This window comes from Anopheles merus, chromosome 2L (assembly GCF_017562075.2).
Source record: "Anopheles merus strain MAF chromosome 2L, AmerM5.1, whole genome shotgun sequence".
NCBI classification, from domain to species: domain Eukaryota; kingdom Metazoa; phylum Arthropoda; class Insecta; order Diptera; family Culicidae; genus Anopheles; species Anopheles merus.
In genome coordinates this window covers 47,255,193-47,280,872 of record NC_054083.1, presented here as the reverse complement: position 1 = coordinate 47,280,872, position 25,680 = coordinate 47,255,193, and the positions used below count along the sequence as shown (strand labels likewise).

The following is a 25,680-nucleotide window of genomic DNA, read 5'->3' as shown; positions in this document are numbered from 1 at the left end:
GCGTTTAAAGTAAGTTAGTCGATTCGCCGACTTTTTAGTAAAAGTGTCTTTACTTTCGATGATGTTTCATCAATTATTTGCCTTTTTTTAGATGGCTTAGTTGTGTGCACATTTTAGAAGTTGTTGTAGTTTGCGTGTACGCGAAGAGTTTTATTCCGCATTAGGCCCACTGCAGTGTATCTTCCAGTTTTTTTGCTGCAAAAAAAAAGAAACAAAAAGAGAGAAAGGAGGGTGTATGATAAGAAAAAGAATTATTTATTTCTTCTTGTCTGTAGGCCCTACATTTAGTTCCCCCCCCCCCCCCCCCCCCCCGTCTGCCATCACTCAAAGTCGGCCGGTAAAGTTAAATGAAACGAAACAGTGGCAATGTTTGACTTTTCGTACTAGGGCGTACTCAGCGTACTTCCTGCAGCTCCTCCCTCTCTCACCAGGAAGAGGAGTGGAAAGAACAATCTTACCCGGTTTCCGAAACAATCCGAAAGGAATTAAAAAGTTCTTTACCGAGCACCGAACTGGCTGGTTGGAAACTAAACTCTTCATCGGCTTTCTCCAAAATCCCCCCCGGGAGCGTTTTAGCACGAAGGTAGAGGAGAAAAGGGTGGTACGGCATTTGCATTTTGATGCAAGTATTAATTCGAGTGAAAGACATTGACACACGCACAGGCACACGGCCACACAAACGAGTAATATAAAGCAGCATTTACCCAAGTTGTGTGAGCGAAGCAAACTTTCTGTCGAAATAAATCCTACTTATGCTTGGTGTGCAAAGTTTTCGCTCCACCTTTTTTCCCGACCGACAGAGAAATGCAGGAAAGCCCACGCGCCTGAAAGGTATGCAAGTTTTGCGTAAATTTATGTGCGCTTTCTGGTACAGAAGAAGAACGAAAAAAGGCACACGCACACACACACACACACACAGGGACAATTTATTTCGCATGCAAATCGTCTGCGTTCGTAATGAGCACAGTTTTCGTCAGACTGGCACATTAGTATGCCATGCCGTTGATGGGAGACACCCGTTGCTTATCGTACAGCGGGCTGCCACCCGTACACGCCCGGGCTGGTTTCGATAATTAAGCTAGACAAACTTCCCCCCCAGGCCGGCACTGTGCACGACAATGGGAAACAGATGCAACTTCGCATTGTGATGAAATTTGAAATTGACTGGTTGCGATGATGGTTTACATTGCTTGCGTACAGTTGCAACATTGCTGCATCGAACGATTGTTCCCAGTTGTCACCTTTCGAAAAGACACAAGAATCCATTAAGAACGTCGGAACGTGCTGCACTCGATCGCTCATAATACCCGGCAAAGCAAACTTCCCAACCCAACGGGAATGTAAAAAAGCGCCTCCCATCTCCCATCGCTGCCACGGCGAGCTGAAACGTACGAAGCGACGACAAAGTGCTTTTATTTGTCAAACGGATTACTGGCGGAAGCGTACACCACCCAGACCGCACGCCACCGCAATCGAAGGAAACACATTCGGCATTGCTTGCCTGCTGTTTGCGGAACGTGATTTTAAGCCGAAGCTCATTCGTCTTCGATTTCGAGCTGGCCCGCACAGCTGCACAAGGGGCGAACAGTTTCCGTCGCCGGCACGACGAATGGGGTTTTTGGGCAAAAATGTGTCTGTTTGTGTGCGTGTGTGTGTGCTGCTATGGTTTTTTCCCCATTTCTTTCTCACCTCACTTACAAAAGACGCTTTCTACCTTTCTACTCGCGCGTTAAGGTTAAGGCGAACGGAATATAAGCAAACACGGATACAAATGGGAAATTGATCTATGTCTTCATCGTGTTCTTCCGATGTCTTGGTCCCGCCGGGGGTCGCCCATTTTGTTTGTCACAATCAATCCATGTGGCGTGATGCCAGCAGCAAACGTGTGCTGGCGGTAGCTACCTTTGTCAATTTAAGCCCCGTACCTGTATCCCTATGTTTGTGTGTGCGCGCACAGACTCACAAATGGCAACGAACCTTTTTACCGTACGTTAACAGGTAATCCCGTTTTGCTGGAGCTAACCGACGTGAATGCTTTTAACGAGACGCTTCCTTGTTGCGGAGCGTTTAAAATAGGTTAATGTAGCATTTTCTAGGAACGCAATTGCTAGATTTTAGGTGTTTGCCTGTTTTAGTGCTTATTAATGCCGTGCGATTATTGAGTGGAGGTAAAACATTAAACGAACGAAACAAGCACGGACAGCTGAAAAATGAAAATAACGCCCAAAGGGTAGGCAATCTGCATTACGCATGCTGAAGCGTTTCTCTGTATGATTATGATTACTAACAGCCCCTCAAAGATAGGCACTCTGCATGACACGAACGCATGTTAAAGCGTTTGTTTAGGGAAAAATAGGACCAACGCAGTATTGCCAAGAATAAATGAAGCAACAAATTCAATTTAACGAGTTATGAACTGCAGAATATGAGAAATTTGCTACAGATAATTGAAATGCTTACATTAAATTGTCACTGTTGAAATAAAATTTTTGACTTTTTTGAAAGCTGCAGCTTGACTGTAATTTTAGACGATGCCAAGATTTAGAACTTTTGTTTTTATTTTACTCACTCTACACTATTTTCAGACAGCTGCCTTCCGACACCCTCGTTGTATGCGTAGCAAACGTTAGTAATCAAAACGGTTTCCTTTCCAAATGAGAACTAAAATCCCATTAACTTACGAAAATGTAGTGCACTCCCCCGTGAAGCTACGCGATGCAAGACGCCGATGCCAGAACGGCCCAGATTACACTGTACCTGTACATTTCTTGGCGTTCCAAAGGGAAGTTGCAGGCTAAGTACAGGCAAGCAGGGCTGAGCCGTACAGGGGGTAGAAACTGCATAATAAATCTATCTCAAGTTTCGCGAGAAGCAGTTGCTGCCACACCGATGCCACTGGTGTACAGTCTACGTGTACAGTCTGTGTGTTTGACGATGTACCCCTGTGTGTGTGTGTGTGTATGTGTGTATATATAATAAATTAATCTCTTGACAGTTCACGGCACACGGCTCCCGCTGGTGAGCTAATTGGAGCGAAAATTAAGAACCAACTTCTCTGCTGTGTAAACACACACAGCCAGCCAGCGCCGAGTCGTGCGATGAATGAACGATCCCGGCACACGCAAGTAACTCTGGTAAGCTGATCGGTCGGTTGCCACCGCCATCAAGTGCGGTTGGCTGGTTGGCGGTTTTGAAAATGCATTTCCACCATGGCCGCATGCCGTGCTTGTTAAGCTTTGTACCTAGTGCCAGTAAATCTCTCCCGACGATAACTCAGCCCACCTTCCCTTGGGTCAAAGCGAACATCGTGGCTCGGCTGTACTTGGCTGCTGCAATTTACGAATTCTTAAGAAGTTCGTGAGCATCCCTCGCTTTAGAGTATCTTAATTTAAGTACAACTTTGCTAAAGAGATTACTTCAGGCGTTCAAATGCTCATAAAGTGAGAAAATCCGTTAAACATTTTCCCCATCGTTTGACTGAGAATGGAAGATTTTCATCTTAAGTTTCCAACCATTGCCAAACCATGTTTCATTTTCGTAGCGCTCTGGCAATAATTTTCAATTAAATCAACAATTAACCCATCTTAAGCGCCTAAAACCTCTAATACACTCTAACTGTTTGCAACGGTGAACAAGCACCCCCGTACCAAAAGCCCGGCTGTAACGCTTGACTTGTCGCTTGTGTGACCCAAGCCGAATACACTTTCAACTACCTGCTGCAATCGTTTACTATTACTCCCCTGTACCAGTAGCGCTGCATCTCGAGCTGCATCAACCTTTCAGTGGGTTTACACCCAACCGAGCGCAACGCAGACGCCCGCAGACGCCAGGCCAAAAGCAAGCTGTGCAAACAGAACCGTTTTAGTTTTCAATCTAACTTAGATTAAATTTACCCCTGAAATTGCAAGCCAATCTTATTACGAGCGCAAAGTTTAGCGATTGCTTCATCAGCGCCGGTCCGTACCAAAAGGGGCGTGAAAATCGAACCCGCCCGTGCAACTTGTGACTAGAACAGTGCGGAACGGTTCCTACGCTGCTGATTGATTGAGATGGGCTGCCGGGCAAAAAAGGGCTGATGTAGTAACGAAAAGTAAATCTACACTTTATTGAGCGAAGTTTACAAAGTAAAGCTGAAGCGAATGAAGGTAGTTGTATTTTGTTTATTTCTCTATTTTCTCTATCTATTTCGTCTAACAAACGGTTGGCTTGGTGTGTGTGTGTGTGTGTGTGTGTGTGTGTGTGTGTGTGTGTGTGTGTGTGCGTGTGCGTGTGCGTGTGTGATTTTTTCAATGATTTTTTAGATATAAGAGCTAAAGCCGTTGTAGCGCTTACACTTCAATCGAACTGAGTTAATATCGTGAAACACATTTATTTAGAAAAAATACTGCTCGAAAAAAAGTTTCAAGCGAGCAACACATTATTGTAAAAAATATTTAAACACGCCTAAATATATGCAATGCTGCTGACATCACATTGTTAAAGGAATTATTTACCACTATTAAGCCTCTTTTCTTCGATTCAAACAAATAGAGTTGTTATTAATTCTACTTGAAGGCAAAAAAACGATTAATTATCAATTACATCAAATCGTCCAGATATTGAAACGATCAAACCACAAACCAAGTGGGTTCAATTGGTTGCGCATTACTTGTTGGCAAAACTTTGCCAATCAACCCCTACCCTGTACTTACAACCTGCCACACAAACAAACACACACTGATGGAACACGCTTGCATTTACTTTTCAATTTCCCAGCAGCAAACCACCAGCTTCCCAGAAGCAACGGCACTAAACCTTTCTCCAACATCTCTCTCGGGAGGATCGTTCACGGATGATCAACTCGCACACAAAACTAACTTGCCGGTCCGCAACGCTCACACACGGCTGCACATGAGCTCACTCACAACCCACCCCAAAAACAACCAAATCCCTAACCTGTCACCTACAAACCGTATTGGTCGAGTGAGGTGATTTTTTTTTTTTTTCGTTTCTGTCCCTGTTTCCCTCCCATTATCCCGTTCAAAATACTTCATAAACACCGCAAAACAACGGAAACGAGTTGTGCTACAACTTTCTTTGCCGGCTGTCCCAACACTTGCACGCAAAACATTTACACAGCTGCTGGCCTGCTTTGGGAAACAAAACAAAAAAAAGACGAAATAGGAAGTGAGGACAGGAAGTGCGGATCGAGAGTGCAAATGGCATTCAAACCAGCTCCGCATACGGTGACGGTCGAAGTGGAAAAAGTTCAACCAGCGGCAACAACACAATCCATCCAGCCTTCTACACACATAACCAAGCCCATCCAAAGCCCGAATGCGCCGTATTTCATGACCGCAAAAGTTAATCAAACAAACGAAACTCCAACTTCCCAATATGCTTCCCTCACATCCTGCCGCCGGTCGGTTGGGCTGCACTTCCTTGTGCCTGAGCCAGTGCTTCTGCCATTGCTCGTAGCGGACGTTCCGGCATCCGGTTGAGGTTGGTCCTACATCTACATCTCACAGTGCTGAGACGGGAAATGAGTTTCCATAAATCTGACTTCAAGTGTGGATATTTGCATGTGCGGAAGGAAAAAATATCGTTTCAACAACGTTTGAACAGCTCAGCAAACTGTTGCGAAAACACATTCACACAGCAATATTATGGTGAAGGTCTGGAGTGGAAACCTTTCATATTTCCTGGTTAATTGAACTAGCCCTCACCCGAAAAACTGATCCCCTTTTACCCATTGTGCTTGTTCTCCGGGTTCGATTTGAGTCTGACCACAGTTTAGAAATTTCTTTCCAGCGGGACATTTTTCCGCTTTTTCTGCTCCGATGTGCTAGCGATCATGCCGCATGCCACGAGCGAACGACTTTCAACGACCGCATCCATCTGTTTGGCCTCCGCTGCCAGCTACAAAGTCATCGTCTCCACCCAACGAAAAGGAAACAGATTTTCGTGCCTGCACGGATGCTTCTTCTTTTTTCTCTTGCCTTGCCCTGGTTCCATTCTTCCCGATACAGAGCGATGCTTCCTGCATGAATTTATAATGTCAACAAATGTGCGATCGCACACATTTGCCGGCGGTCAGTTGCACTCGAGACCCGGTCGTGTGCGCTGGTCGTAGGCTGCAGGATGCACCAAACTCTCTTCGCTTGTGGTTGACTTTGCCTGCGCGCCGGCACGAAACCGGTCGGCCAAGGGGGACTTTCAAACATTTATAGCACTTTGAATGTATGTATTTTGCTAGTGTTGCACTGTCAAGTGGTTGTGCAGCGGTGGGTGAAGAATGCCCGGAAGGTATAGGATCGGCAAACCCAGAGCAGAAGCCTTCCTCGAGTTAGATTGAATAATTCTGCCAGTGCATAAGATAGCACACAAAACAACTTTGCTATTTCTAATGCATCGAATATTGAGCAAGTTTGGTTCAATTTCATACTATTATGTTATTTTTATTGGCTTTCTTTCTTAGTCGGCTTCATATGCGATTGTTTTTGCGACTGCTAAAAGTATGCAACACATATGTTTATAATTTGGCTGAAGATTGCATACACTCAGGCGCTATCAATCAGTTTTTCTATTTTATGTACTTTTAGGTATTTTCGTAGCCTACACAATGCCTACATTTAGGCGCATTACAACGCTTATTTTAACGTGACAGAACTTTTCATGCTAAATCCCGAAAGAAAGTGCTGACACTGGATCTTAACAAAAATAAAAGACCCATTTAAACGATTTAATCAGAACGTACCGGGTATTTTAAATCATTGAGTAAAATTGCCCTTTTTTTACCAAACACGTTACACTCACCAGTTTATTTAAATTGTTTCTCGAAACTTTCAACGCTTCATAAATTATTCATAGCGGATATAAAACGATTCCCCTACAAATCATGCGCAATTTATGCCATTTATCATACGTTGCAGGAGTCAAACAAAAAAAAAACCCTCCGTTAAGCTAGAAGGAACCACTTCTACACGGTGCACATTGGTGCACGTGGTGTTTAGCTTCCCGGTGGAGCTTTTGCCATACGTTTTCATTTATTTCACGCTACCCACTTCTCGAATCGATTTTTATCAGCTCGGAGGATGAACATACACACACACACATGACGCGGCACTAGCTTGGCAGTGAAATGCAGCACCGGCAGTTCCAGCTGGCACCATGAAATGGCGTTTTGTGCATTTATAAACGCTGACGTGGCGAAACGCTGTCGTGGAATTGATTCAAATGTATCGATATCCTCCAGCGTTTGCACCGGTGGCTGCCTGACCTAGAAAAAGGCAACCCTTTTCGGTGCGCTTGTAATACCAGGCCATGTGATCTATGATCTGCTTGCTTGACCCTCCCCCTTGCTTGCCCGTGCCGTGCTGTTCGTGGTTCGTGTTGAAGCTGACTGCCAGCAGAAACGATGGTCAGTCCACGGGTACTCGGGCTTTAAATGAAGGTAAGGTACGGGGTCAAACCCAAACCTACCCTGTACCGTAAATTATACGCTTTTTAATTTGCTCTGCTAACGATGCGCTTCTCTGTTCGTGTGTTTGCTCCTCTTACATCGTTCGTACGGTGGTTTTTTTTTTCACTTAAAAATACATGCATGCACCCAGAATCTCTGGTGGGCCATTGAGTGGAGGGACAGCCCCTGCGAAAAGCCAAAGTTTTTCGTTGAGAAAAATTTATGTAATGCTGATTCACCTGCTACCGTAAAGTGTGGTGTGGTGTGGTGTGGTGTGTGTATGTATAAATGGACCAGAAAAGCATGCACCACGAGATAAGCAACATACTGCCCGAATGGGTTTGGCAACTTCGAACTAGCCCACATCTTACGACCTACCGATGGTCGCAGTAGAACCAGCTTCCGCACACGACCGTGCGCGCCACTCAACCTGGACGGGACCTCACACCCAGCCGCTGCTTTCTGCTCCAGGGATGCTGTTTTTGCTTGCTCCTGCCTGCAACCCCAATACATGTGTACAAGTGTGGGAAGCAAAACATCGAAAGTTGCTGCTCGTCTGCTAATGGTGCGGAATGGCAAAAGGGACTGTGGGCTGGGCTGAGCTTGGCAGCAAGCAACAACAACAACAAAAAAACAACCTCCACCACTGCAGATTAAATCATGGCACAGCTGCTCATGGATGCAAACCGGCCGTGCATAAGGTCGTGCATAAGTGTACCTCCCCCCCCCCCCCCCCCCCGGATGCATCCGTTCCATTCAACCCGGCAGCACTTGAGGCATCGAGGAGATGGCTCGTTATCGCAGAATTAATAAGCCATTCCCTTTATCGATCAAGGGTTGGGAAGTGCATTCGACACGGAAAGAGGGATGTACTGTTTAGCATATGTGGTTATGAGGTTTTTATCAATATTATCACTATATTTTATTTTTATAATTAGATTCTTATATGAATAGAAGTAGATTCTTTGCGATGTTTTACGCAAATTAATCGTAAATTTTCTATTTTAAAGCGAATAAACCTAATTCCTAACAGCCTAATAGTTGTGTAACAAAATAAGAAGGGAATATAAATCCACTTTTTAGCTTTATAGTTACAAAAAATCGAAAAAGGCTGTAAAGTCGTTCGTTTTTTTGAAACTTAAATTTTTATAATTTAATAAATTGAATATTTTTGAAGCATCGGAACATATTTCTTCATAAAAATCTATAATTAAAATCCATACTAGTTCTATATATTACATGCAGAATTGATGTTCATTGTGGATTTGCTAATAAATTTCATTTTTTCTTACCAATGATTTTTCCAATGAGATTTTTATACGTAATAAGAGCTGTGTGTATTGCATTGAACAAAAAGCCTCTTTCTTCCTTTTCAACACAAAAGGTATCTTATTTATGGTGTGCATTGTGTACCTTTAGTTTATTTCTTTGCCAACTTCTCACATGAACAATGTACCAAGCTCCCATACTGATACATATCGTTGTCAAACGGATATGCCATAAAGGGACAAAGCAACATGTAGGGATACAGATCTCTTTCAAACAACGCTTTCATCCATCTTAAATTCCTCATCCTTGGTAGTGCGATTACCTCCAAGACTCCCCAACCAATTCTACCGACTATTCCTCCCCATTCGTTCCCGCGTTCCCTATTCACGCTTCGAGTGCGTGCCAATTCAATAGAGAAAATTAATAATAAAAATACTTCAAACCCGAAACCTACCCCGTACGGATCGCGATAAACGCCGCAGTGTGTCGCTATAATTCAACCATCCCAAAAAAAGAAAAAATGAAAGAAAAGACCAACGAACCAACGATGGCAGGGCGGGGGGGCACACCAAAAATGATCAGAAAATAGCGCGAATTTATCCGGTACCTTGCTTGCTCCGTGTGCTGCTGTGCACAATTTTCCCTTTTTATGTGTATCCAGCCCGGCTCCGATGGAGCAGGAAATCCAATTTTCTGTTCAAGTGTCGTCTTCGCCGAGCGCCGTGGGTTCGCGTGCCGGAATCTCGTCTTCATCCTCGGCGTTGATGGCCAATCTTTCGATGGGAACACAAGACACTCTGTACAACGCACACACACACACACGCACACACGATGACAGGGAATGATTCTTCCCAGTTTCCACTACGCTCCTCCCCTCCCCGACAGTGGTCGTGTCATCCCGTAACCTGTCACCTTCACCCGGGACACCCGGGGATGAGTTTATTCTTTATTTCCGAAATCAAATGCCCTGGCAAAAAAAAATTATCACCACTTTTTCTACTAGTTTGCCTTTTTTCACATTCCTTGCGTTCACCTCCGTTTTTCTAAGTCCTAAGGCACGGTGAAGGAAACGTGCCGCTTCTCGGGTACAAAGGGGCAAGATGATTTATTTAATATTTCGCCCCCTCCTCAACTTTTCTCCACCCTCGCAATGCAACAAAAAAGAGTTAAAATCAAAGATCCAAGCAAAAGGTGACGATGATGATGATGATGATGATGATGCGGATGGCGATAGTGACGTATCGGGCTAGCAGCATCAGAGCCCGAGGAACGTTCTTTCGAAGAAGGGGCAGGAATCACACGCACTCAAGCACTTCAGGCTCAATTACGGCCAAGACGTCTGATGTGGTTCACAACTTTGATAGAACACGGCAACGGCCCAGCACTCCAGCTCCCCGGTCGGTTGGGATCGTCTTTCATCCTTTCTTCCGGGGTCGTGATTTGCAAAGCAAGCAACAACAACTGCGACAACAATAACAAAACAACGAGTTCGAAAGATCAAGTTCCGAGTTCAATCGTATCAACGTAGCAGTGAAAGAAAATTCACATTAAACAAGAAAAAGAACACACACACACATAGAGCCATTTGCTTCCGATCCTACGTTCGATCGATGTCGTCCGAGGCAACCCGTTGAGTGGTTGATAAATTTCGAAACGGTTGTCTGCTCGGCCATCGTACACGTACACCGAGGGACCTCCAGGGGGGTCACCTTTTGCTAGGCGAGATTTATGGCAGCTAATTTGATGCAATTTTCCCTTTTTTGCTCCTTAAAAGATAGCCACGTTTTTTGCGTACAAACAGGAGTAAAAAGGACGCTGCAAACTTTGTCACACATTTTCCTACACACAGCTTGCACTTGCACGCCTTAAGATCGTCCCATTTGTCAGCACAATCACCTTGGGCCAACGGTTGGGCCATGTGCGGTAGCATGGGTAAATAATAGTTTCACCAACACTGCTTCGTTACCCGTTCCACCTGGTGGGCGCCTGCTGCTCGTTTATTTAAATTTAAACTTTTAGCAAAAACCTGTTTTACATATCACTTTAAAAAAAAACCCCTTAATAAAACTTTCCCGAAACTAACCTATTTTGCTATTTTGTTCACTCCGCACAACACATACCAGAAGCAACCTGTATATTGCAAATGTACTAGCAACACACTACCTCACACTACCATATTCCGAGCAGCTTCTGAAAGCACACGAATCGCACTAGAACGCCACCGTGTGCCGTACACCGGCTCCGGAAGCTGCACCAACAACTTGGCAAAACCGTCCCGACGAATCGCAAGATTCAAACTGACGGCAGGCCCAACGTGACAGCAACAGGATACCGCCACGAACACATACCCTCCGGCAGACAGCGAGATAAGCACGCGCTGATGCTGATGCTGAGATCCTGATGAGACCGAGCTGAGATGAGAGCGAGCGAGAGAGAGAGAGAGAGAGAGCGAACCGTATGCCGGAGCATAAACGGTGAGTAATGGATACACACGGAACGTACAAAAAAAAAATCCATTTTGCTCACAGCACTGAACACGACCTACGGTTGCTGGTGGTGTGCGTCTCTCTTTTTTTTCTTTTTTCTCTGTCAACATCTCATCGAGTAGGCAAGGCAGGCAAAAAACAGATCCTTCAACTCCCCACAAACAATGGAGCAAAAAAAAAAAATGGAAAAGCCTGTCCAACTCTCTCACGCTCTCTCCCAACGTGACGGAGCAAATGATGCAGAAAGTCTCAAGGCTAGGTGAACCATTAGCAGAGCCCGAACCAACGCACGAAAGCCGGCAATCCCCTCCAGGGAGTACGGATGATGAGTGAATCCGTACACAGCCCTTGCAGGGGGGAGAGTTGAGAGCGAAAAAAAAAACACAGTGAAAGAATTAATACACTTCCAGTGACTTTTCTACTGCTCGGCCGTTATCAGGCCACACGCATCCTTCGCGCATCCTTCGGATGGAGATGCTGCTTACCGAAGGAAGAAAACTAAACCAAAAAAAAAGCTCAACTCAGCCTTCTCTAGCTGGGCAACTCCAACGGGGCAAAGCGAACGAAAGCGCTCACACACACTTATCCGCAAATCTCAGGAGATGAAATAAAGGCTCTCATTTTCTTGCCGTTGTTTTTTTTTTTGCTCTTCTCTTTTTGTTCTATTTCAATTCCCTCTATTATCAAGATTTTTGTTCCTGCTTTTAAATCACTCACATTGGACACATACACACTCTCTCCCTCTCTCTCTCTCTCACTCGCTCATTCGCTATTTCATTTTTTCTCTCGCTCTTTTCGGTTTTTTAAGTAGAGAATTTGTTTGTTTTTTTACTTCTGTTGCCATCTCCACGGCCTACTGGAAACGGTTCATTTGCGATAGCAGGAGGGCAATGGAAAATCGCTTCCAGGGTTTGAAAAGTGGACTTTATACGCTCCTCCGCTTACCTTCTCTGCAAATTGATGTGGTGTAGGAAATGTTGTTGCTTTCCTTCGACTTCCGGTTCATCTGCATTGGCAGTGCAACAATGTAAAATTCTTCCCATTTCACATTATTATTGTTTGCATGCATTTATAGGCGAAGCGGTTGTTTGTTGTAAAATATGGGAATAATTATTACAAACCTGCATTTCAATGTGTTTACGCTAATGCACAGCAGGATGCGCTCTTATGCTTCGAAAACGGCAAACAGGAAAGGGGAGTATCGCTGCATCGCTTCCCAATAAAGTCACACAGCGCACAGCTCTTCAACGTGTCAGCCTTTCATGTTTCACCTTTTCTTTCTTTTGCCGCGCAAACATTGCCTCCTGCCATTGCAACGAACAAAAAATAAAATAACACTTGAATACCTTTTCATGTCCTTCTTACTGTTTCGTGCCTCCTTCACAGTCAAGCGTGCGTCCGCGTGAACATCATAAATGAGATGAGCAACAAAGCAGCGGCTTCGATTCGGCTAAAACCCCTTTAGCCCGGGCGGGAATGGGAATGCAAAAAAAAAACACACACACACAAAATAAACGCCCGAGCCCGTCCAACTCCTGTCAGCTTGAATGTGCTCATTAGGGCGGCACACGAGACAAGGGTGGCACACGTGTGCGTTTATGCTGTCCCAATGTGCGTGTTCGTGCGTGTGTGTGTGTGTGTGTGTGTGTGTGTGGTTGTGATTGAGAGTGTTTTGTACTCCTTTCATATGCTTTCCACAACGTCAACCAACGGCAACGCAAGCACATGCCCGGTGACATGACAGGTTTGTTTTTATGGTAACTAGGCCACGCTGGTGGCGGGAGGGGAGGCGCGAATAAAGGAGGAGAGGGGAGAGGAGGGGGGAAATAATATGCACACGCACCTATCAACGGGTGGGATGGGTAGGTGTCGGTGAAGCCGTACGTTACAGCTTATTAAGCGCAGAATGAATGAACAGCGCCAGCAGCGCGTTGCGTCGGTGTTTGTTTTAGGGGCGTCTCGGTTGAAGGGAAAGGGTAGCTTGTGATTATTATAATATCGCATGTTTATTAGCGCTTGTTTTTTTTTCTTTTGTTGAATGTAAATTCTAGTTAGGTGATGTAGTTTGTATTGCATAGGTTGTATTTAAAACAGTAAACGATGGCAAAGGTAGCAATGCAGTCGCTTGTAGACAGCTGCTGCTGCTCAGCACTGAAGGTATTGAAGTTATAGACATTTTCTCTACTTTTAAATAGGAATATTACTTTCATTTCATCTTTTTGCTAAACTACAGCAACTGAAAGCGTAAAAATTTGAGGCAAAAAAATTTCTTCAAACTCTCAGAAATGGAACATAGAGAACAACTTATTCTTATTAATCCATAAAAGCACCGAAGAAAAGAACATTGCATATATTTAGGCGTTTTTATTGCAGTTCTTCAGTTTATTGATACTCTTGCAACAAAACGCTCCAAAGGCTGAACGTTAATATGCATTACTGCATAATTTTTCTTATTGGCATTTAATGATATTCACAAAAATACGTCTTGATACGAGAAACTAGATAATGTTAATATCTTTCAAGTTAACTTCATTTCTAACTAGGACAACACAGAAATACAAATAAAATAGTTTTGTTTATCAGTTATGTTTGTTCCATCTCCGTCCATTCCCCCCAATACAAACGCACTAACCTCTTGGTTTAATCTTATGCCAAAACAACATCACAACATCGCTACAAACATAAACTTTCCCACATAATGCTCCACAGTTTACGGTTTTGTTTTATCATTAGCAGAGAAAAAATACAGCTTGCTCCCTTACAGTGAGTTTCGTTCTTTCGCTGAGACAATTTAAAGATTCACATTGTACGCATTGCCCATCGCCCATCCCATCCTGCATGGTACTCGTGCTTCTACTCATTCTCAGCCCCACGCCATTGCATCTATCCTCTTTAATAAGGCTCCCTCCACTCACCACCTTCCCTAAAATGGAAGCCCACACCGGATACCCACAGCCAGAAAGTTGCTTTTTCATCCCATCGCACTGACGTTACGTTGTGTGTGGGCTTTCTTTTTTGTTTTTTTGGTTGGTCTCATAAAAGCTAGATGTGTTTTTTCCCGCCTCTCTATCCCTGTCTATCTGCCAATGCGCCCCCGCAAAGAGGCAGAGTCAAATGAAACAGATCAAAGTATTTAGCAGGAAGTCATTAGGCAAATCGGAGATCGCCCCTTGGGAGCGGGCATAGGAAATTGAATTATTTTGACAACGCTCAATTACCGGCCATCACGGTCGTGGGTCGGGATGGCACAGCGGCAATGAGGATGATGTTTCCTCAAGTCAAGTGCGCTTTCCTACCCACCGAACCTGGGAGGTTCGTGAGTGTTGGTACAGACACTGTAATCAATGCTCCAAAGGTGTGGCTTTTCGGGACATAAACAAACAAACAAAAGAACTCAAAGAGAAATAGGCCAATGGGGCAGAGCAAAACTTGTTTTTTTTTTAATAGAAACATTTTAAGAATCAGATCATCAGTAGCTTCTCGCTAGTCTTTTAAGTAAAAATGGGATGTGTTGCAAATTGCATACATTTAGGCGAAAATCACTCACGATTATCACTCTTAGGGGATATACATAGAAAAGCAATTTTAGTACAAAATTAGCACAACTACTGCACTTTTCAAACTGTTCATTTAATCACTTTCATCCTTTAATACTTTTACCATTCACGAACGACCGCGCACACCATTGTTCGCCCCGATTCTGCCCCGATCCCCGATACCGTCGCCAATGTCCGAATAATTTCGCATAATTCAATCTGCAAGCTGCAGGCGAAATAGTTGCAGGCAAAAAATACTTTCCACTATGATAATTTCGAAGAATTTCATGCAACTGTCCATACCAAGCCGTCGAACGGTTTTACATCGCCGCGCTCGGGCAAATTCCAGGGCAAATGGTGAAGCTCGCAAAACTTGCAACGCAACAGCAAAAAAAGCACACACACACACACACGCACAAACAAAAAAATATTCAAACATGCCCTACAACCTGCCAGCCATGCCAGCATTCCATGGCAGTGGGGCACAGAGAACTGGTATGCCATGCCATGCCTCGCTGTTCAATGGGGACGCCTGGCCCGTTTCAACCAATCTGATCTGCCACACGGGCACTTGGGCCGTTTTCAATGTGTATGTGTGTGTGTATGTGTGAGCAGTCGATCAACGTCCCGTTCGCCGTTCGCCGGCAACCGTAAGCCCCCACATGCCCCCATTGTAATGGGGGCCGGAACCATCCGAAAAAGGTGCACGTGTTTTTCCGTACCATCAAACGCGCGCTGCAATTGATACTGACATTAAGTGAAGATGATGGTGGAAAATGGTTTTTTAATTAATATGTAAATTTTAAAATTCCCTTCATCTCGGCCTGGAAATGCACACGGATTGAAGGCGAAAAGGGCGAAAAAAGCCAGCGTTTGCGAGAGGCGAATTTTCCATCCAATCGAACCTTCACCCCGAGCTCCGGGCAGGAAAGTCATGGCACACTTCACCACAGACTCAGCGCAGGGTTACCGGCTGCATGGGGTACTGGGTACCAGCCCGTGCGCTAAACGGTTCGCAATTGGTACCATCGACCATGTTTGCCCGGCTTGCAGGCTCTTCAGACTTGCTTGCAGTGTCAGTTTTTCACCGTCACTCGAACCCGGTAGTCCGGGACAACAAAAAAGCTCCTTCCTCCCAAATTCGCCAGATTCACAGCAGCCCATTTAGCTTGCTTCGGGTCCGACTCTAAGCTTGACGCCGTTTTCCACGGCACTAATTCGGAGGAAATTAATTATTGTTGAAAGGTAGTTCAAAAACTTTACTTTTGCATCGTGCCGTGCGCAAATGAACTTAAGCGTGGCTTGGGGATTTTTTTGCGTTTTAAATTTCTAGGAGAAACCATCGAAACAGCAACAAACAACGCTTTCCGCTGCTGTGCGGAAGGTGTACAAGAGAGGCGGCAAGCTCGTCCAAAAAAAAATCGTCCATGTTTCTACGGGGCCAGTTGGGCCAGGCAAAAGATTAAGCAATTAGTGTACATTGCCGGCGACACGCTCGATCAAAATGCGGAAGGACGCTCGGCAGAATATAAAATAGCAAAGCCCTGGTCCGGGCAGTAGTTCGAACGCTTCGGTGACACAAACTTTGTCACGATCGGTGAGTGGGGAGTGGTTTTTGGGGAACTTTTTGCCAGTTGGAAGGAATCGATTTTCGTGCGCTGCCAATAACGTTCGCTGGAAAGTTTACTGCTACGGGACCAGCAAGCCCGACATGTTTGGTTTGGTAATTGTGCCTGGTGCCATTTTGTTAACCTGATTCATTTCTGGAAAATGCTATTTTATGAAATTTCTCCGCAAAATTCGCTTTACGTACTTGAAAAATGACTCAGATATTTCATCGAATAGGTGTTTGCTGTCTTGTTTCCTTCGGGAACAAACTGTGAACATCTTTATCTTCGATCGTGCGGCTCTTTGGTAGTATAGAATATCAAATAACATTTTGCACTTGTCTCGATTTCTTTCAACTTTTCCATCTCTCTTTTTCCTTTCATGTGCCGTGCGGTTCTTTTCAGCTGCTGGATTTGTATTTGTTTCTTTATCTTCACTAAACTGCCTTTTATCTCTTCCTTGTGTTTTTTTATCTCCGTTTTTCTATTCCTTTTACTTACTTCCTTACAAATAAAAAAAAACATCCCGCTTACACCGTGATGGTCCCTTTTCTTGTGAAAGATTTCCTTTTAAAATAAATAAAGCAACTAAACAGCGCAAACATTGCTCTAGCGTTGGGTGCGAAGGTGGAGGAAAGGGTAGGATGAACAGGAGGAGCAGAATAACAACAAAAAAGCACCAAGCAACAGCAGCAGCAGCAGCAGCGAGATAACGAAGCGTATGTAAAACGACAACCGCCTGTTTGTGCAACCAGCTGGTTTGGAAAACGATGCCGCCGATGATGTTACCAGCCCTGCCACGCCGATACCGATAACAAGCACAATAATGAGCGGTGTGGTGCTGGCTTTCAAAAGCCCCCCCCCCCGCTGCGGGGCCACATTATGCTCGAGCGGTGCGCGGTACACTTCGCAGGGCTATATTTAGCTGCGTTCTTTAATCACATTGCGCCCCGCGCGAAAGTACGCCAGGAGTACGGAATTCAATTAACCAAACCATCGCGCACCAAACCAGTCCACCGATCTACGTCACAATGCATCGGCTCTTATCGACAATGGAGCACGCCAAAGCTCGGGGAGGAATGTTTATTTGAAAATTAGAGCTCCCCGCCTTAAAAGGGCGCGACCTGTGCTTTGCTTTCGAGTATCAACAGTTTGCTTCCGGGCATTGCGAGCGAACAGGGACGCTAAATTACACGTATTAAGGCGAGCAGTGGGAACGGGGTGTGGGGGGGGATGAAGAAGAGAGAAGACGCAATAAATACGGTTGAAGAGGAAGAATAAATCTTAATTTGGACACTTTTTGCCCTTTGTGGCTCTTGCTACAGCAACAATGTCGTGCAATTTGCCTACCTTACAGGCGTTTTTTTCATGCCGTTTGGTACTTTTCGCTGGGCTTTTGGCAATGAATAGGCATTGAAAGAAGTAGAGCGTTTAAATAAAAACTGTTTTCAGGTCAAATGTTTTGTAATATTTATATTTGTAATATTAATATTAATATTTATAAAGTTTGTATAAAACAAAAAAATGATAAAAAAAATAACACTATAAGAAATAATTATTCCTTAGCCGGCTCTGTTTGACTTAAATTCTAATGACATGAAATTGTTTATTTTTCTGTTTTATTGTTTTTTTTTTCTTAAATATGTTTTATTATTATTTTAAAACATTAACTCTACTACAATTTATTCGGCACCAACACTAGTACATATTAATTATAGGTAAAGTTAGCAAAAATCCGGAGTTGACTCCAATCAAAATGGAACCGAATCTGGAAGGTAGGTCCACCTAGAATTATCCGGGGTCGTTTGAGTCGGTCAATTCCGGACGACTACGGACGACTCTGGGTGACTCTGGAAGCCTTCAAATGACTTCGACTCCGGGCGACTCCGGGCGATTCTGGACGACTCCGGGCGACTCCGGTCGATTCTGGAAGACTTTGAATGACTACGACTCCGGGTGACTTTAGGCGACTCCGTGCAACTCCGAACCAGACGACTACAACTCCGGATGACTCCGACTCCGGGCGGAACTTCTTCTTCTTCTTTTGGCTCAATGACTTCTTTGGATTTCAGTGACTTATAGATTACCCTCCATAGCAGGATAGTCAGTCCTACGTCAGTATGGGGGCACGGTCTATTTAGGGCTTGAACCCATGACGGGCATGTTTTTAAGTCGTACGAATTGACGATTGTACCACGAGACCGGGTGGAACTAGTGGTTCCCATTTTGCCGGAGTCGTAATCGAACTAACAATAGTCGGAGTCGGATCGGAATCGTGGGAGCGCTCCAGAGAGCACATCACTAGTACAAATGGAAATACGTTAAATTGCATACCAGCAGGCGCATGACAAGATTACCTCCACAATGACTCAGATGACGATCATCATGATCATCATCATCATCATCATCTTATTAAGAGTGTAAAGATGCAACAATCAGTCAAACCTGCGCAATGTGTTAAGTGACCATCATAGCATCAAAACACAGACAACAAAACAAACTTTCTACGTTGCACGTCCAATCACTAGCGAATTCGGAGAACTCACTAACAACCCCTAATTTATTTTCCATTACGCCTCAACAAAAATCGCCAAACGATCATACACCGCGCTCAGTGTTAGCTGAATTGTGACTCGCTTCATTTTCCAACATGTTGCTGCTGCTGCTAGTCGCAAGGTTCGGATCGCTTCACCATTGCGCCTTACTCAGCGCAGCTCTTCTGGAGTGTTTTATTCTTCTTCTTTTTCTTCCTCCTCCCCTTTCAGCATTGCGTTTATTTCAACGCATGTTCGAGCGGTGCAGCTAATCTGCCCACGGCACACGGAGGTGTGCCACCTACAGGACTGGAACGTCGCATCCGACGGGTACGCCATACTCGACCAGCTGAACGGCACCACCGGCATGCTTAATTTAAATCAATTGCTCACCCCGATTCTGGACGGACCAATGCTAAGAAGATTGGCACCCTTTAGCAATCTTACTGTATACCGCTCCGATCTGGAAACACTGCACCTGACCACGGATTGTACGCTGCAAAGCATCTCCCTGCACCGAACCGAACTCAGCAGCATGATATTCGAGGACAATGCGCACCTGCACGCGCTGGACATTGCCTTGGCACCACTAGCGGCGGTACCTTCCACGCTGGCCAAGCTGGAGAATCTGAAGCAGCTTGTAATAAGTGTCACTCACATCGCTGAGCTTGATTTAACCGTGTTCTACCCGCTGAAAGAGCTGCTCCATCTCGAGTTCACCCAGAACCAACTGGCCCGCTTGGTAGGAGCGCCCCCCGATGAACGCGTGGCATCGAAGGTGAAAAAAATATTAATACGCCTCAACCCGCTCACCACGGTCGATCTGAACCTGTTGGCACCCTTTGGCGAGCTGGAGTTTTTGGACCTTTCGAGCAACAGGATAAAAAGCCTCGCCGGCAGTTTACGCGCACACCAGCTCAAGCACATCTCGCTTGTGTCGAACGCGCTGCGCAAGCTAACCCTGTGCCCGTGGGATGTGCTGGGCAGTGTGGAATGGTTGGAGCTGTCCTTCAATCGGCTGCAGCAGATACCGGCCTGCCTGCACAAGCTGCCGAACGTGACGGAGCTGCTGTTCGATCACAACCGCCTAACACACCTGCCGCTGGAATCGTTCGCGGATCTTGCGCAGCTTCGCGAGCTACACTTGACGTTCAACCAAATAGCGACGATTTCGTTCGGATCTCCACTGCCCGACCGGTTGCGGCAGCTCGAACTGTTCCATAACTGTTTGTGTGATTTTCCAATGCCAAGCAATCTGTCCACGCTACTGGTTGACGGCGTACATGCGCACGGTGCTGGTAATGGCAGTGTGAAGCTTGACTGTAGCCACTGTTGAGATTGTTTTGGATACCATTTCCGTGTAAAAAAATACTATTACTAGACGATTTGAAAGCATATTCAAAGCCAGGTTTAGTAAACAATTCGTCATGTTGATATCGATGTTCGTCTTGTTGAACTAGTTCTATATTAAATCTTTACACCAATATGGATATCACTGGCAAGGATGACAGATATACCGATCAAAGGGAAAATATGAAACTTCAAGGGTTTTATGGAGCAATTCTTCCAAAGATGCTTCCAGCTTCCCATAAATTCCATTTATAATTTTTAACATACAAACTTTTATTGAAAATGCAATCATTCTCTTCCTCGCTGCTAGCATTCCTTTCCTAGCTCAAACCCAATCTAGCCCAGCCACAGCCACTGTCCACCCAACCTCCACCGGGTTCACCGGTGGCTCGGTTTTAATCAACACCAACAGCACCGAGCAACAGCACACAAACTTTCCACTGCAATTTCGAACGATTAGAACCATTTACAACTGTCGCAAAAGGAATGTCCGGGCGGACAAGATGTTCGGAAAAATTATCTAGCCCACAGGCACACAATCGCAGCCGACAGAAACAGACAGACAGACAGACCGAACCCGCCCCGACATTAGCAAACTTTGCACTATCAACTTTATTATCAACTGTGACAGCGCGTTCTGGGCGTTCAGCGGTCACCGGGATGGGGGAAATTCCCGAGCACGCGTGTCCGTTTTTCGTGGGGGGAGGTGGGGGAGGTGCGATTGCTCGTCCGAACTATTCCAAGCGTCCGAGCGCTTTGAGCGCGTGCTAATGGCATGTCGACTTTAAGCAAACTTTAAATTGAACTTCCTTCCGGGGAGCTGGCCCCGGCTGCTGCTTCTTCTCCCCAGCGGCAGGTGCGTCTGTGCACGTGACACGGTGTGAAAAGGGTAGAACGCGTTCACGCGTTCGCTTCAAATGTCTGTTGGCTACGTTGGCTGCAAGACATTTTCATCGTTTTCTCGCCCACAGGGGACAGTTATGGCTACTGACTTTCTTTTTGTTTTGCCCTCACACATCTTCTACACTAGTCTTGAATAGCGTTTGCGAACGACTGTTTTGGAGAGAAGGAAATACTCCCACAAAAACCTTCGGACAAATGGGTGCGATTTGAGCGGAAACGCTGTTTTCCGAATCGCAACGTAACGCGGTAGCAAATAACCCCCCGTGGTGCGTGGAAAATTGCACTTTCCCATTGCACAAAGCTCTCCATTGCCGCTGCCGGAAAAGTTCCATGTGTATCGGTATAGCGACCGGCTCGGTTCGATCAAACACTCTCGGACGCTTGCTGCTCCGCCACTCACCTGGAGCTGTATCACCCCTCCACCATCCATCCGGAATCGAAAAATCAATGAAATCATTTCCCTTCCTGTCTCCTACGGCAGCCCACCAGTGGCAGAGCTGAGTACATTGGTGTGGGTTTCTAGAATTTCCCACGCTACAATTATCATCCCTTTTCTACCATCACCAAACTGCACCTTGCAATGGGAAAAACTCTTCTTTCCCTCTCTGTCTCTCTTTCACTGCCATAAAACGATATAAAGTGCACATTGCAGCACCTGCGCGTGTGCGTATGCGTGCCCGTTTGTACGCTCCATTCGCTTCCATTGCGTACGATACAACTGGTCGCGTAAAGTGCGTATGCTCAAGCGTGTGGATGGTGTAGAAGCAAAGGATGAGGAGTAGGGGGAGATCCACATGCAACACACACAGACGCAGCGCGTGTGTGTCTGCGTTGCCTTGTCGATTGTGCGTAGTGCACGCATGCCTTTATCCTGGTTACTACGATGCAAATAGCAACGCATACACACAGCCACCGTATGGAGCCGTGTGACACAAACCGGCATAAGCTCCTACCCGGTGGTCATCCTGAGCCGTGGTCCATTCACTTCCCACCGTGGGGGGGTGGTGGGAGCGTGCTGGAGCAGGAAAATCGTAATCGAACTGCCCAAAAATGGTCAAACTGCAAGCAGTTCCCGCAAAGGCTTAACCAACACACCGATGGCGACGGGTGCAAGCTTTCAAGCTTCACATACACACAGAGAGGCATGTGCAATGCCGGTTCGTTTTTTTTTTTTGCCGTTTAGCAGGAGGAAACATAACTGCACGAGTCAGAAATTAAATGCTTTCCACGTGGGAGGAAAGGTGCAATCACCTTCCACGGCCGTTGCAGCCATACATTCAACCACACAGACGGACAGGGCTGTACTTACAGGGCTGGTGGCAGCAAAGCTCCACCATTGCTCCACCGTGCGATTTTATCGTGCGCATCGTGGGCAGTAAGCGTGCATTTGACCGGTGGAAAAATCGAAAGCTGCGGAAGCGTTCTCCAGATGGGATTGGGACCGTCTGCTGCCAATTTTCATTACATGGCTTGGGCATTTTGTTCGGGCCCCTTTGTGTGTGTATGTGTGGTCTTAGCTTTTTCGTAAGGCCATTTTGAATCTTTTATCGTAACGAATCCTGGATCGATCGATGATTTTACATTGGCTTGCATTTTTTATCTACAGTCTTCTTCATAAAGGAAGTACAGTTTTGTAAAAATGAATTCTTTTTTGTTGGTTTGGAATGTAATTTAACGCTGAAATTTGATAATTCCGAAAAGATTACATACTGCCCAAACAAAAAATAGTAATAAACACGAAAATATTCGCATATTAAGGAAAGTTGTGTGTAAAAAATTTTATCGAAAAAGTAAATGAAACAATAAATAACAAAAAAAAAATTAACAAAACCAAAAAAGAGAAGATAACCTATCATAAAACAACAACTAGAACAATAATACAACAACTTATACAAATCGATAAAAAACACAAACATAAAAAAATCCAACTAAATAAGATACAATAAGAAAACTAACCTTCAATCTAAAATGGAGAAAACCTTTAAAAAATAGTTTTTCTAAAGGTTTGTGTGCCCTTTCCACTTTTGCCACTGTTTATTTGTTTCCACTTTCATACATCCGACCATGCAACCAGCCGACAAACAGAGAAGAAGAAAAAAAAAAAGCGAAGGTCGTTCACTTCCCATTTTCGATTATGGGACCATCCCTCTGCTCCCTCTCCGTACCAACAGAAACAGAAAACAATGCCAGACTTCTCGTACTACCGTGTGCGAGGTTCGTGTTTTCCATTGCGATTCGCTTTGTAGTGTGGTTCGGTGATGATTAGCACCTAGTCTCTACTGCCCAGACCACACCAGACCACGCCAGACCACGCCAGAGTGTGTCTGATTTGTACCGTGACAGACTGTAGCTAAACAGCGTGGAGCAACAACAGTAGAAAGAAGCAAAAGAACACCAACAGAACGAACTAATCTCAAACCAAACTCAAACCAAAATTGGCGGCAGCCAGTTGGGGGAGGGAGTAGGTAGTGTACGACTATTGAGCAAATGTCTGGTTCAGTGTCTGGCTCGCTTTTGCTCGTTATTGACGCGTCAGTGGGCCAGAATTGATTGTTGTCTAGTTATGGGAGGCTTTATTTTAATCGGCACGCAACATTAAAAGACATCAAGGTGAGTTTCTGGTAAAACATTTTAGGGCTTAAAAATCAATCGAAAAGCATGTAACATTTTTTGTTTTGTTTTTTTGCAGTGGAAAACAAATTCCAAAAACAAGACTTCATTTTACTATACAACGAAAATCGTTTTTTTCCTCTCCTCCTGAACTGCTTTTCCCTGATTTACATCCCACACAGAGGAATGGAAACAAAAAACTCTACCTCATCTTCTTCAAACTCATCGCCCGACCATCAATCACGCTCACGCTCACGATTTCGTACGTGAGAAAGCATTGATTTACATAGCAAAATCCCATCCACCCAGCTTCCCCGTCGACCATATTCCAGACTATTGATTTCAATTTGGTGACATTCGTTTCCAGCTTTTTTTTTGTCCCTTTTCTTTACTTTGTAGATTGCAATATGCTGTCTTGTTTTTTTTACCACCTTTACCTACCTGTTCTCATGGGCCGCTCATTTCCAATCAACTGCTGGTTCGCTTCTCCTCGCTCTTCCACCTCTTTTCTTTGATAGACTTCGTTCCTTCGTTTTTAATATTTCTTTTTTGGATTTTTTTTGCCTTTTGCTACCGACAAGATGAACGTTTAACGCTCCCTGCTCCCTTTCGCACTTGTGCTTCACATTCAGTTCACAGCGGCGTTGCACTTCTTAGGTGCATCCGCGCACGTACACAGCCACTACACACTTTCACACAGCCCCACAGCACGCATACCACTCACCAGTGCCGGCAAAACCGGCTTGTACAAGGACAAGGAAAAAATGGACCCCGACCACTACTACTACTACTACTACTACTAGCACTAGTACTACTACCAGCACTACTACAACACGTACACGTGTTTTTGTATGAACCCTTCCCTCCAGCCTGTGCTATCTGTCACGCTTTACCGCACACGTTTTCGGATATGTTCGAGCCGAAGCACGTTAATCAATGCACCGGCGGGCGGGAAGAAAAACTGCACCAAAACGCCACCGCCATCATCCGCCACCACCACTGACACCAAGCAAGAGAGAGAGAGAGAGAGAGAGAGAGAGAGAAAAGAAGAAGCAAGAAAAGCGTTTATTTTCAACTGAAACTAACACACGCTCACACACGCACACGGTAGGCATCATGGCTTGCTTTAATCTGCAATTCTTCGTGCCTAACGGGGCAGAGACGAACGTGGAAAAGCCACAATCAAAGCAGCAAGGTGTGTGAGTGTGAGTTCCACCGGAGAGATGCATTTTGCTACGAATTGCGAACGAACAGGGGGAACACTAACACCGATTTCGTACGTATCGTAACATCGCTAGGATGCTGTCAAGCAAAGCACGGTGAGAGAGACAGCGAGTGCCAGAGACAGAGAGAGAGAGAGCGAGAAAGCACGACAAGAGAGTTAATTGAAAATGCATTTGCACTGCAACTCTTCCCTCCCGTTGGGATCCGTGTGTTTGCTTCGCCGGTTAAAAATGGTGCTTCTTATCGCACGACTGCAGACACGCATGAAGCCTACAGCCTCTTATCGATCTCACGGTGGAAAAATGCTGGAACGAATGATTCCTAGCCAAAACTAGGCTTTTTTTCATTTACACTACGCAGCACTTTTAATTGAATCTCTCCTTCTCAAAAGGAGAAAATTGCAATCAATAATGTACACTACACTGGTAGGATGGTTTACGTTCAACGAAATTGCACACCAAATACACTTTAGCGCACTTTTTAACACTGAAATTTTCTACTAGCCCACACACAAACACACAAAGCTCGAATTAAAAGGAACTGCACTGGTGAGGACACACACCCGCCCGCTTACTTACACTGCTTGCCTGTACGGTCAGTGTTCATTCCAGCCCATCCAATGCATCGCGTTGATAAGCGTTGCAGCGTTGCATCACTGTCGGCCGATAGGACGAACACTGAGCGACCCAGCAGCAGCGCCGAAAGCACGCGCGAGTTTTC

General features: G+C 45.2%; 2 protein-coding genes across 10 annotated transcripts in view; one reads left to right on the top strand and one right to left on the bottom strand.

Moving 5' to 3' along the window:
• LOC121592674 (Down syndrome cell adhesion molecule-like protein Dscam2) overlaps window positions 1–25,680 on the bottom strand; it is a 107,836-nt gene extending 82,156 nt beyond the window's left edge. For 5 of the 9 annotated variants that reach the window (XM_041914320.1, XM_041914326.1, XM_041914329.1 and 2 more), the window contains exon 1: window positions 10,794–11,022. The gene's annotated coding sequence lies outside the window, so the exon portion shown is untranslated. Of the gene's footprint in view, window positions 1–53; window positions 196–10,793; window positions 11,023–25,538 lie in introns of those variants that run through there. The other 4 variants (XM_041914321.1, XM_041914325.1, XM_041914322.1 and 1 more) reach the window with 4 other exon arrangements.
• Window positions 18,928–20,282, top strand: LOC121592675 (leucine-rich repeat and death domain-containing protein 1-like). Its single transcript, XM_041914331.1, has 2 exons — window positions 18,928–19,015; window positions 19,105–20,282. Exons 1-2 carry the CDS (start codon window positions 18,990–18,992, stop codon window positions 20,207–20,209), a joined length of 1,131 nt encoding a protein of 376 aa, XP_041770265.1. The 5' UTR covers window positions 18,928–18,989; the 3' UTR covers window positions 20,210–20,282.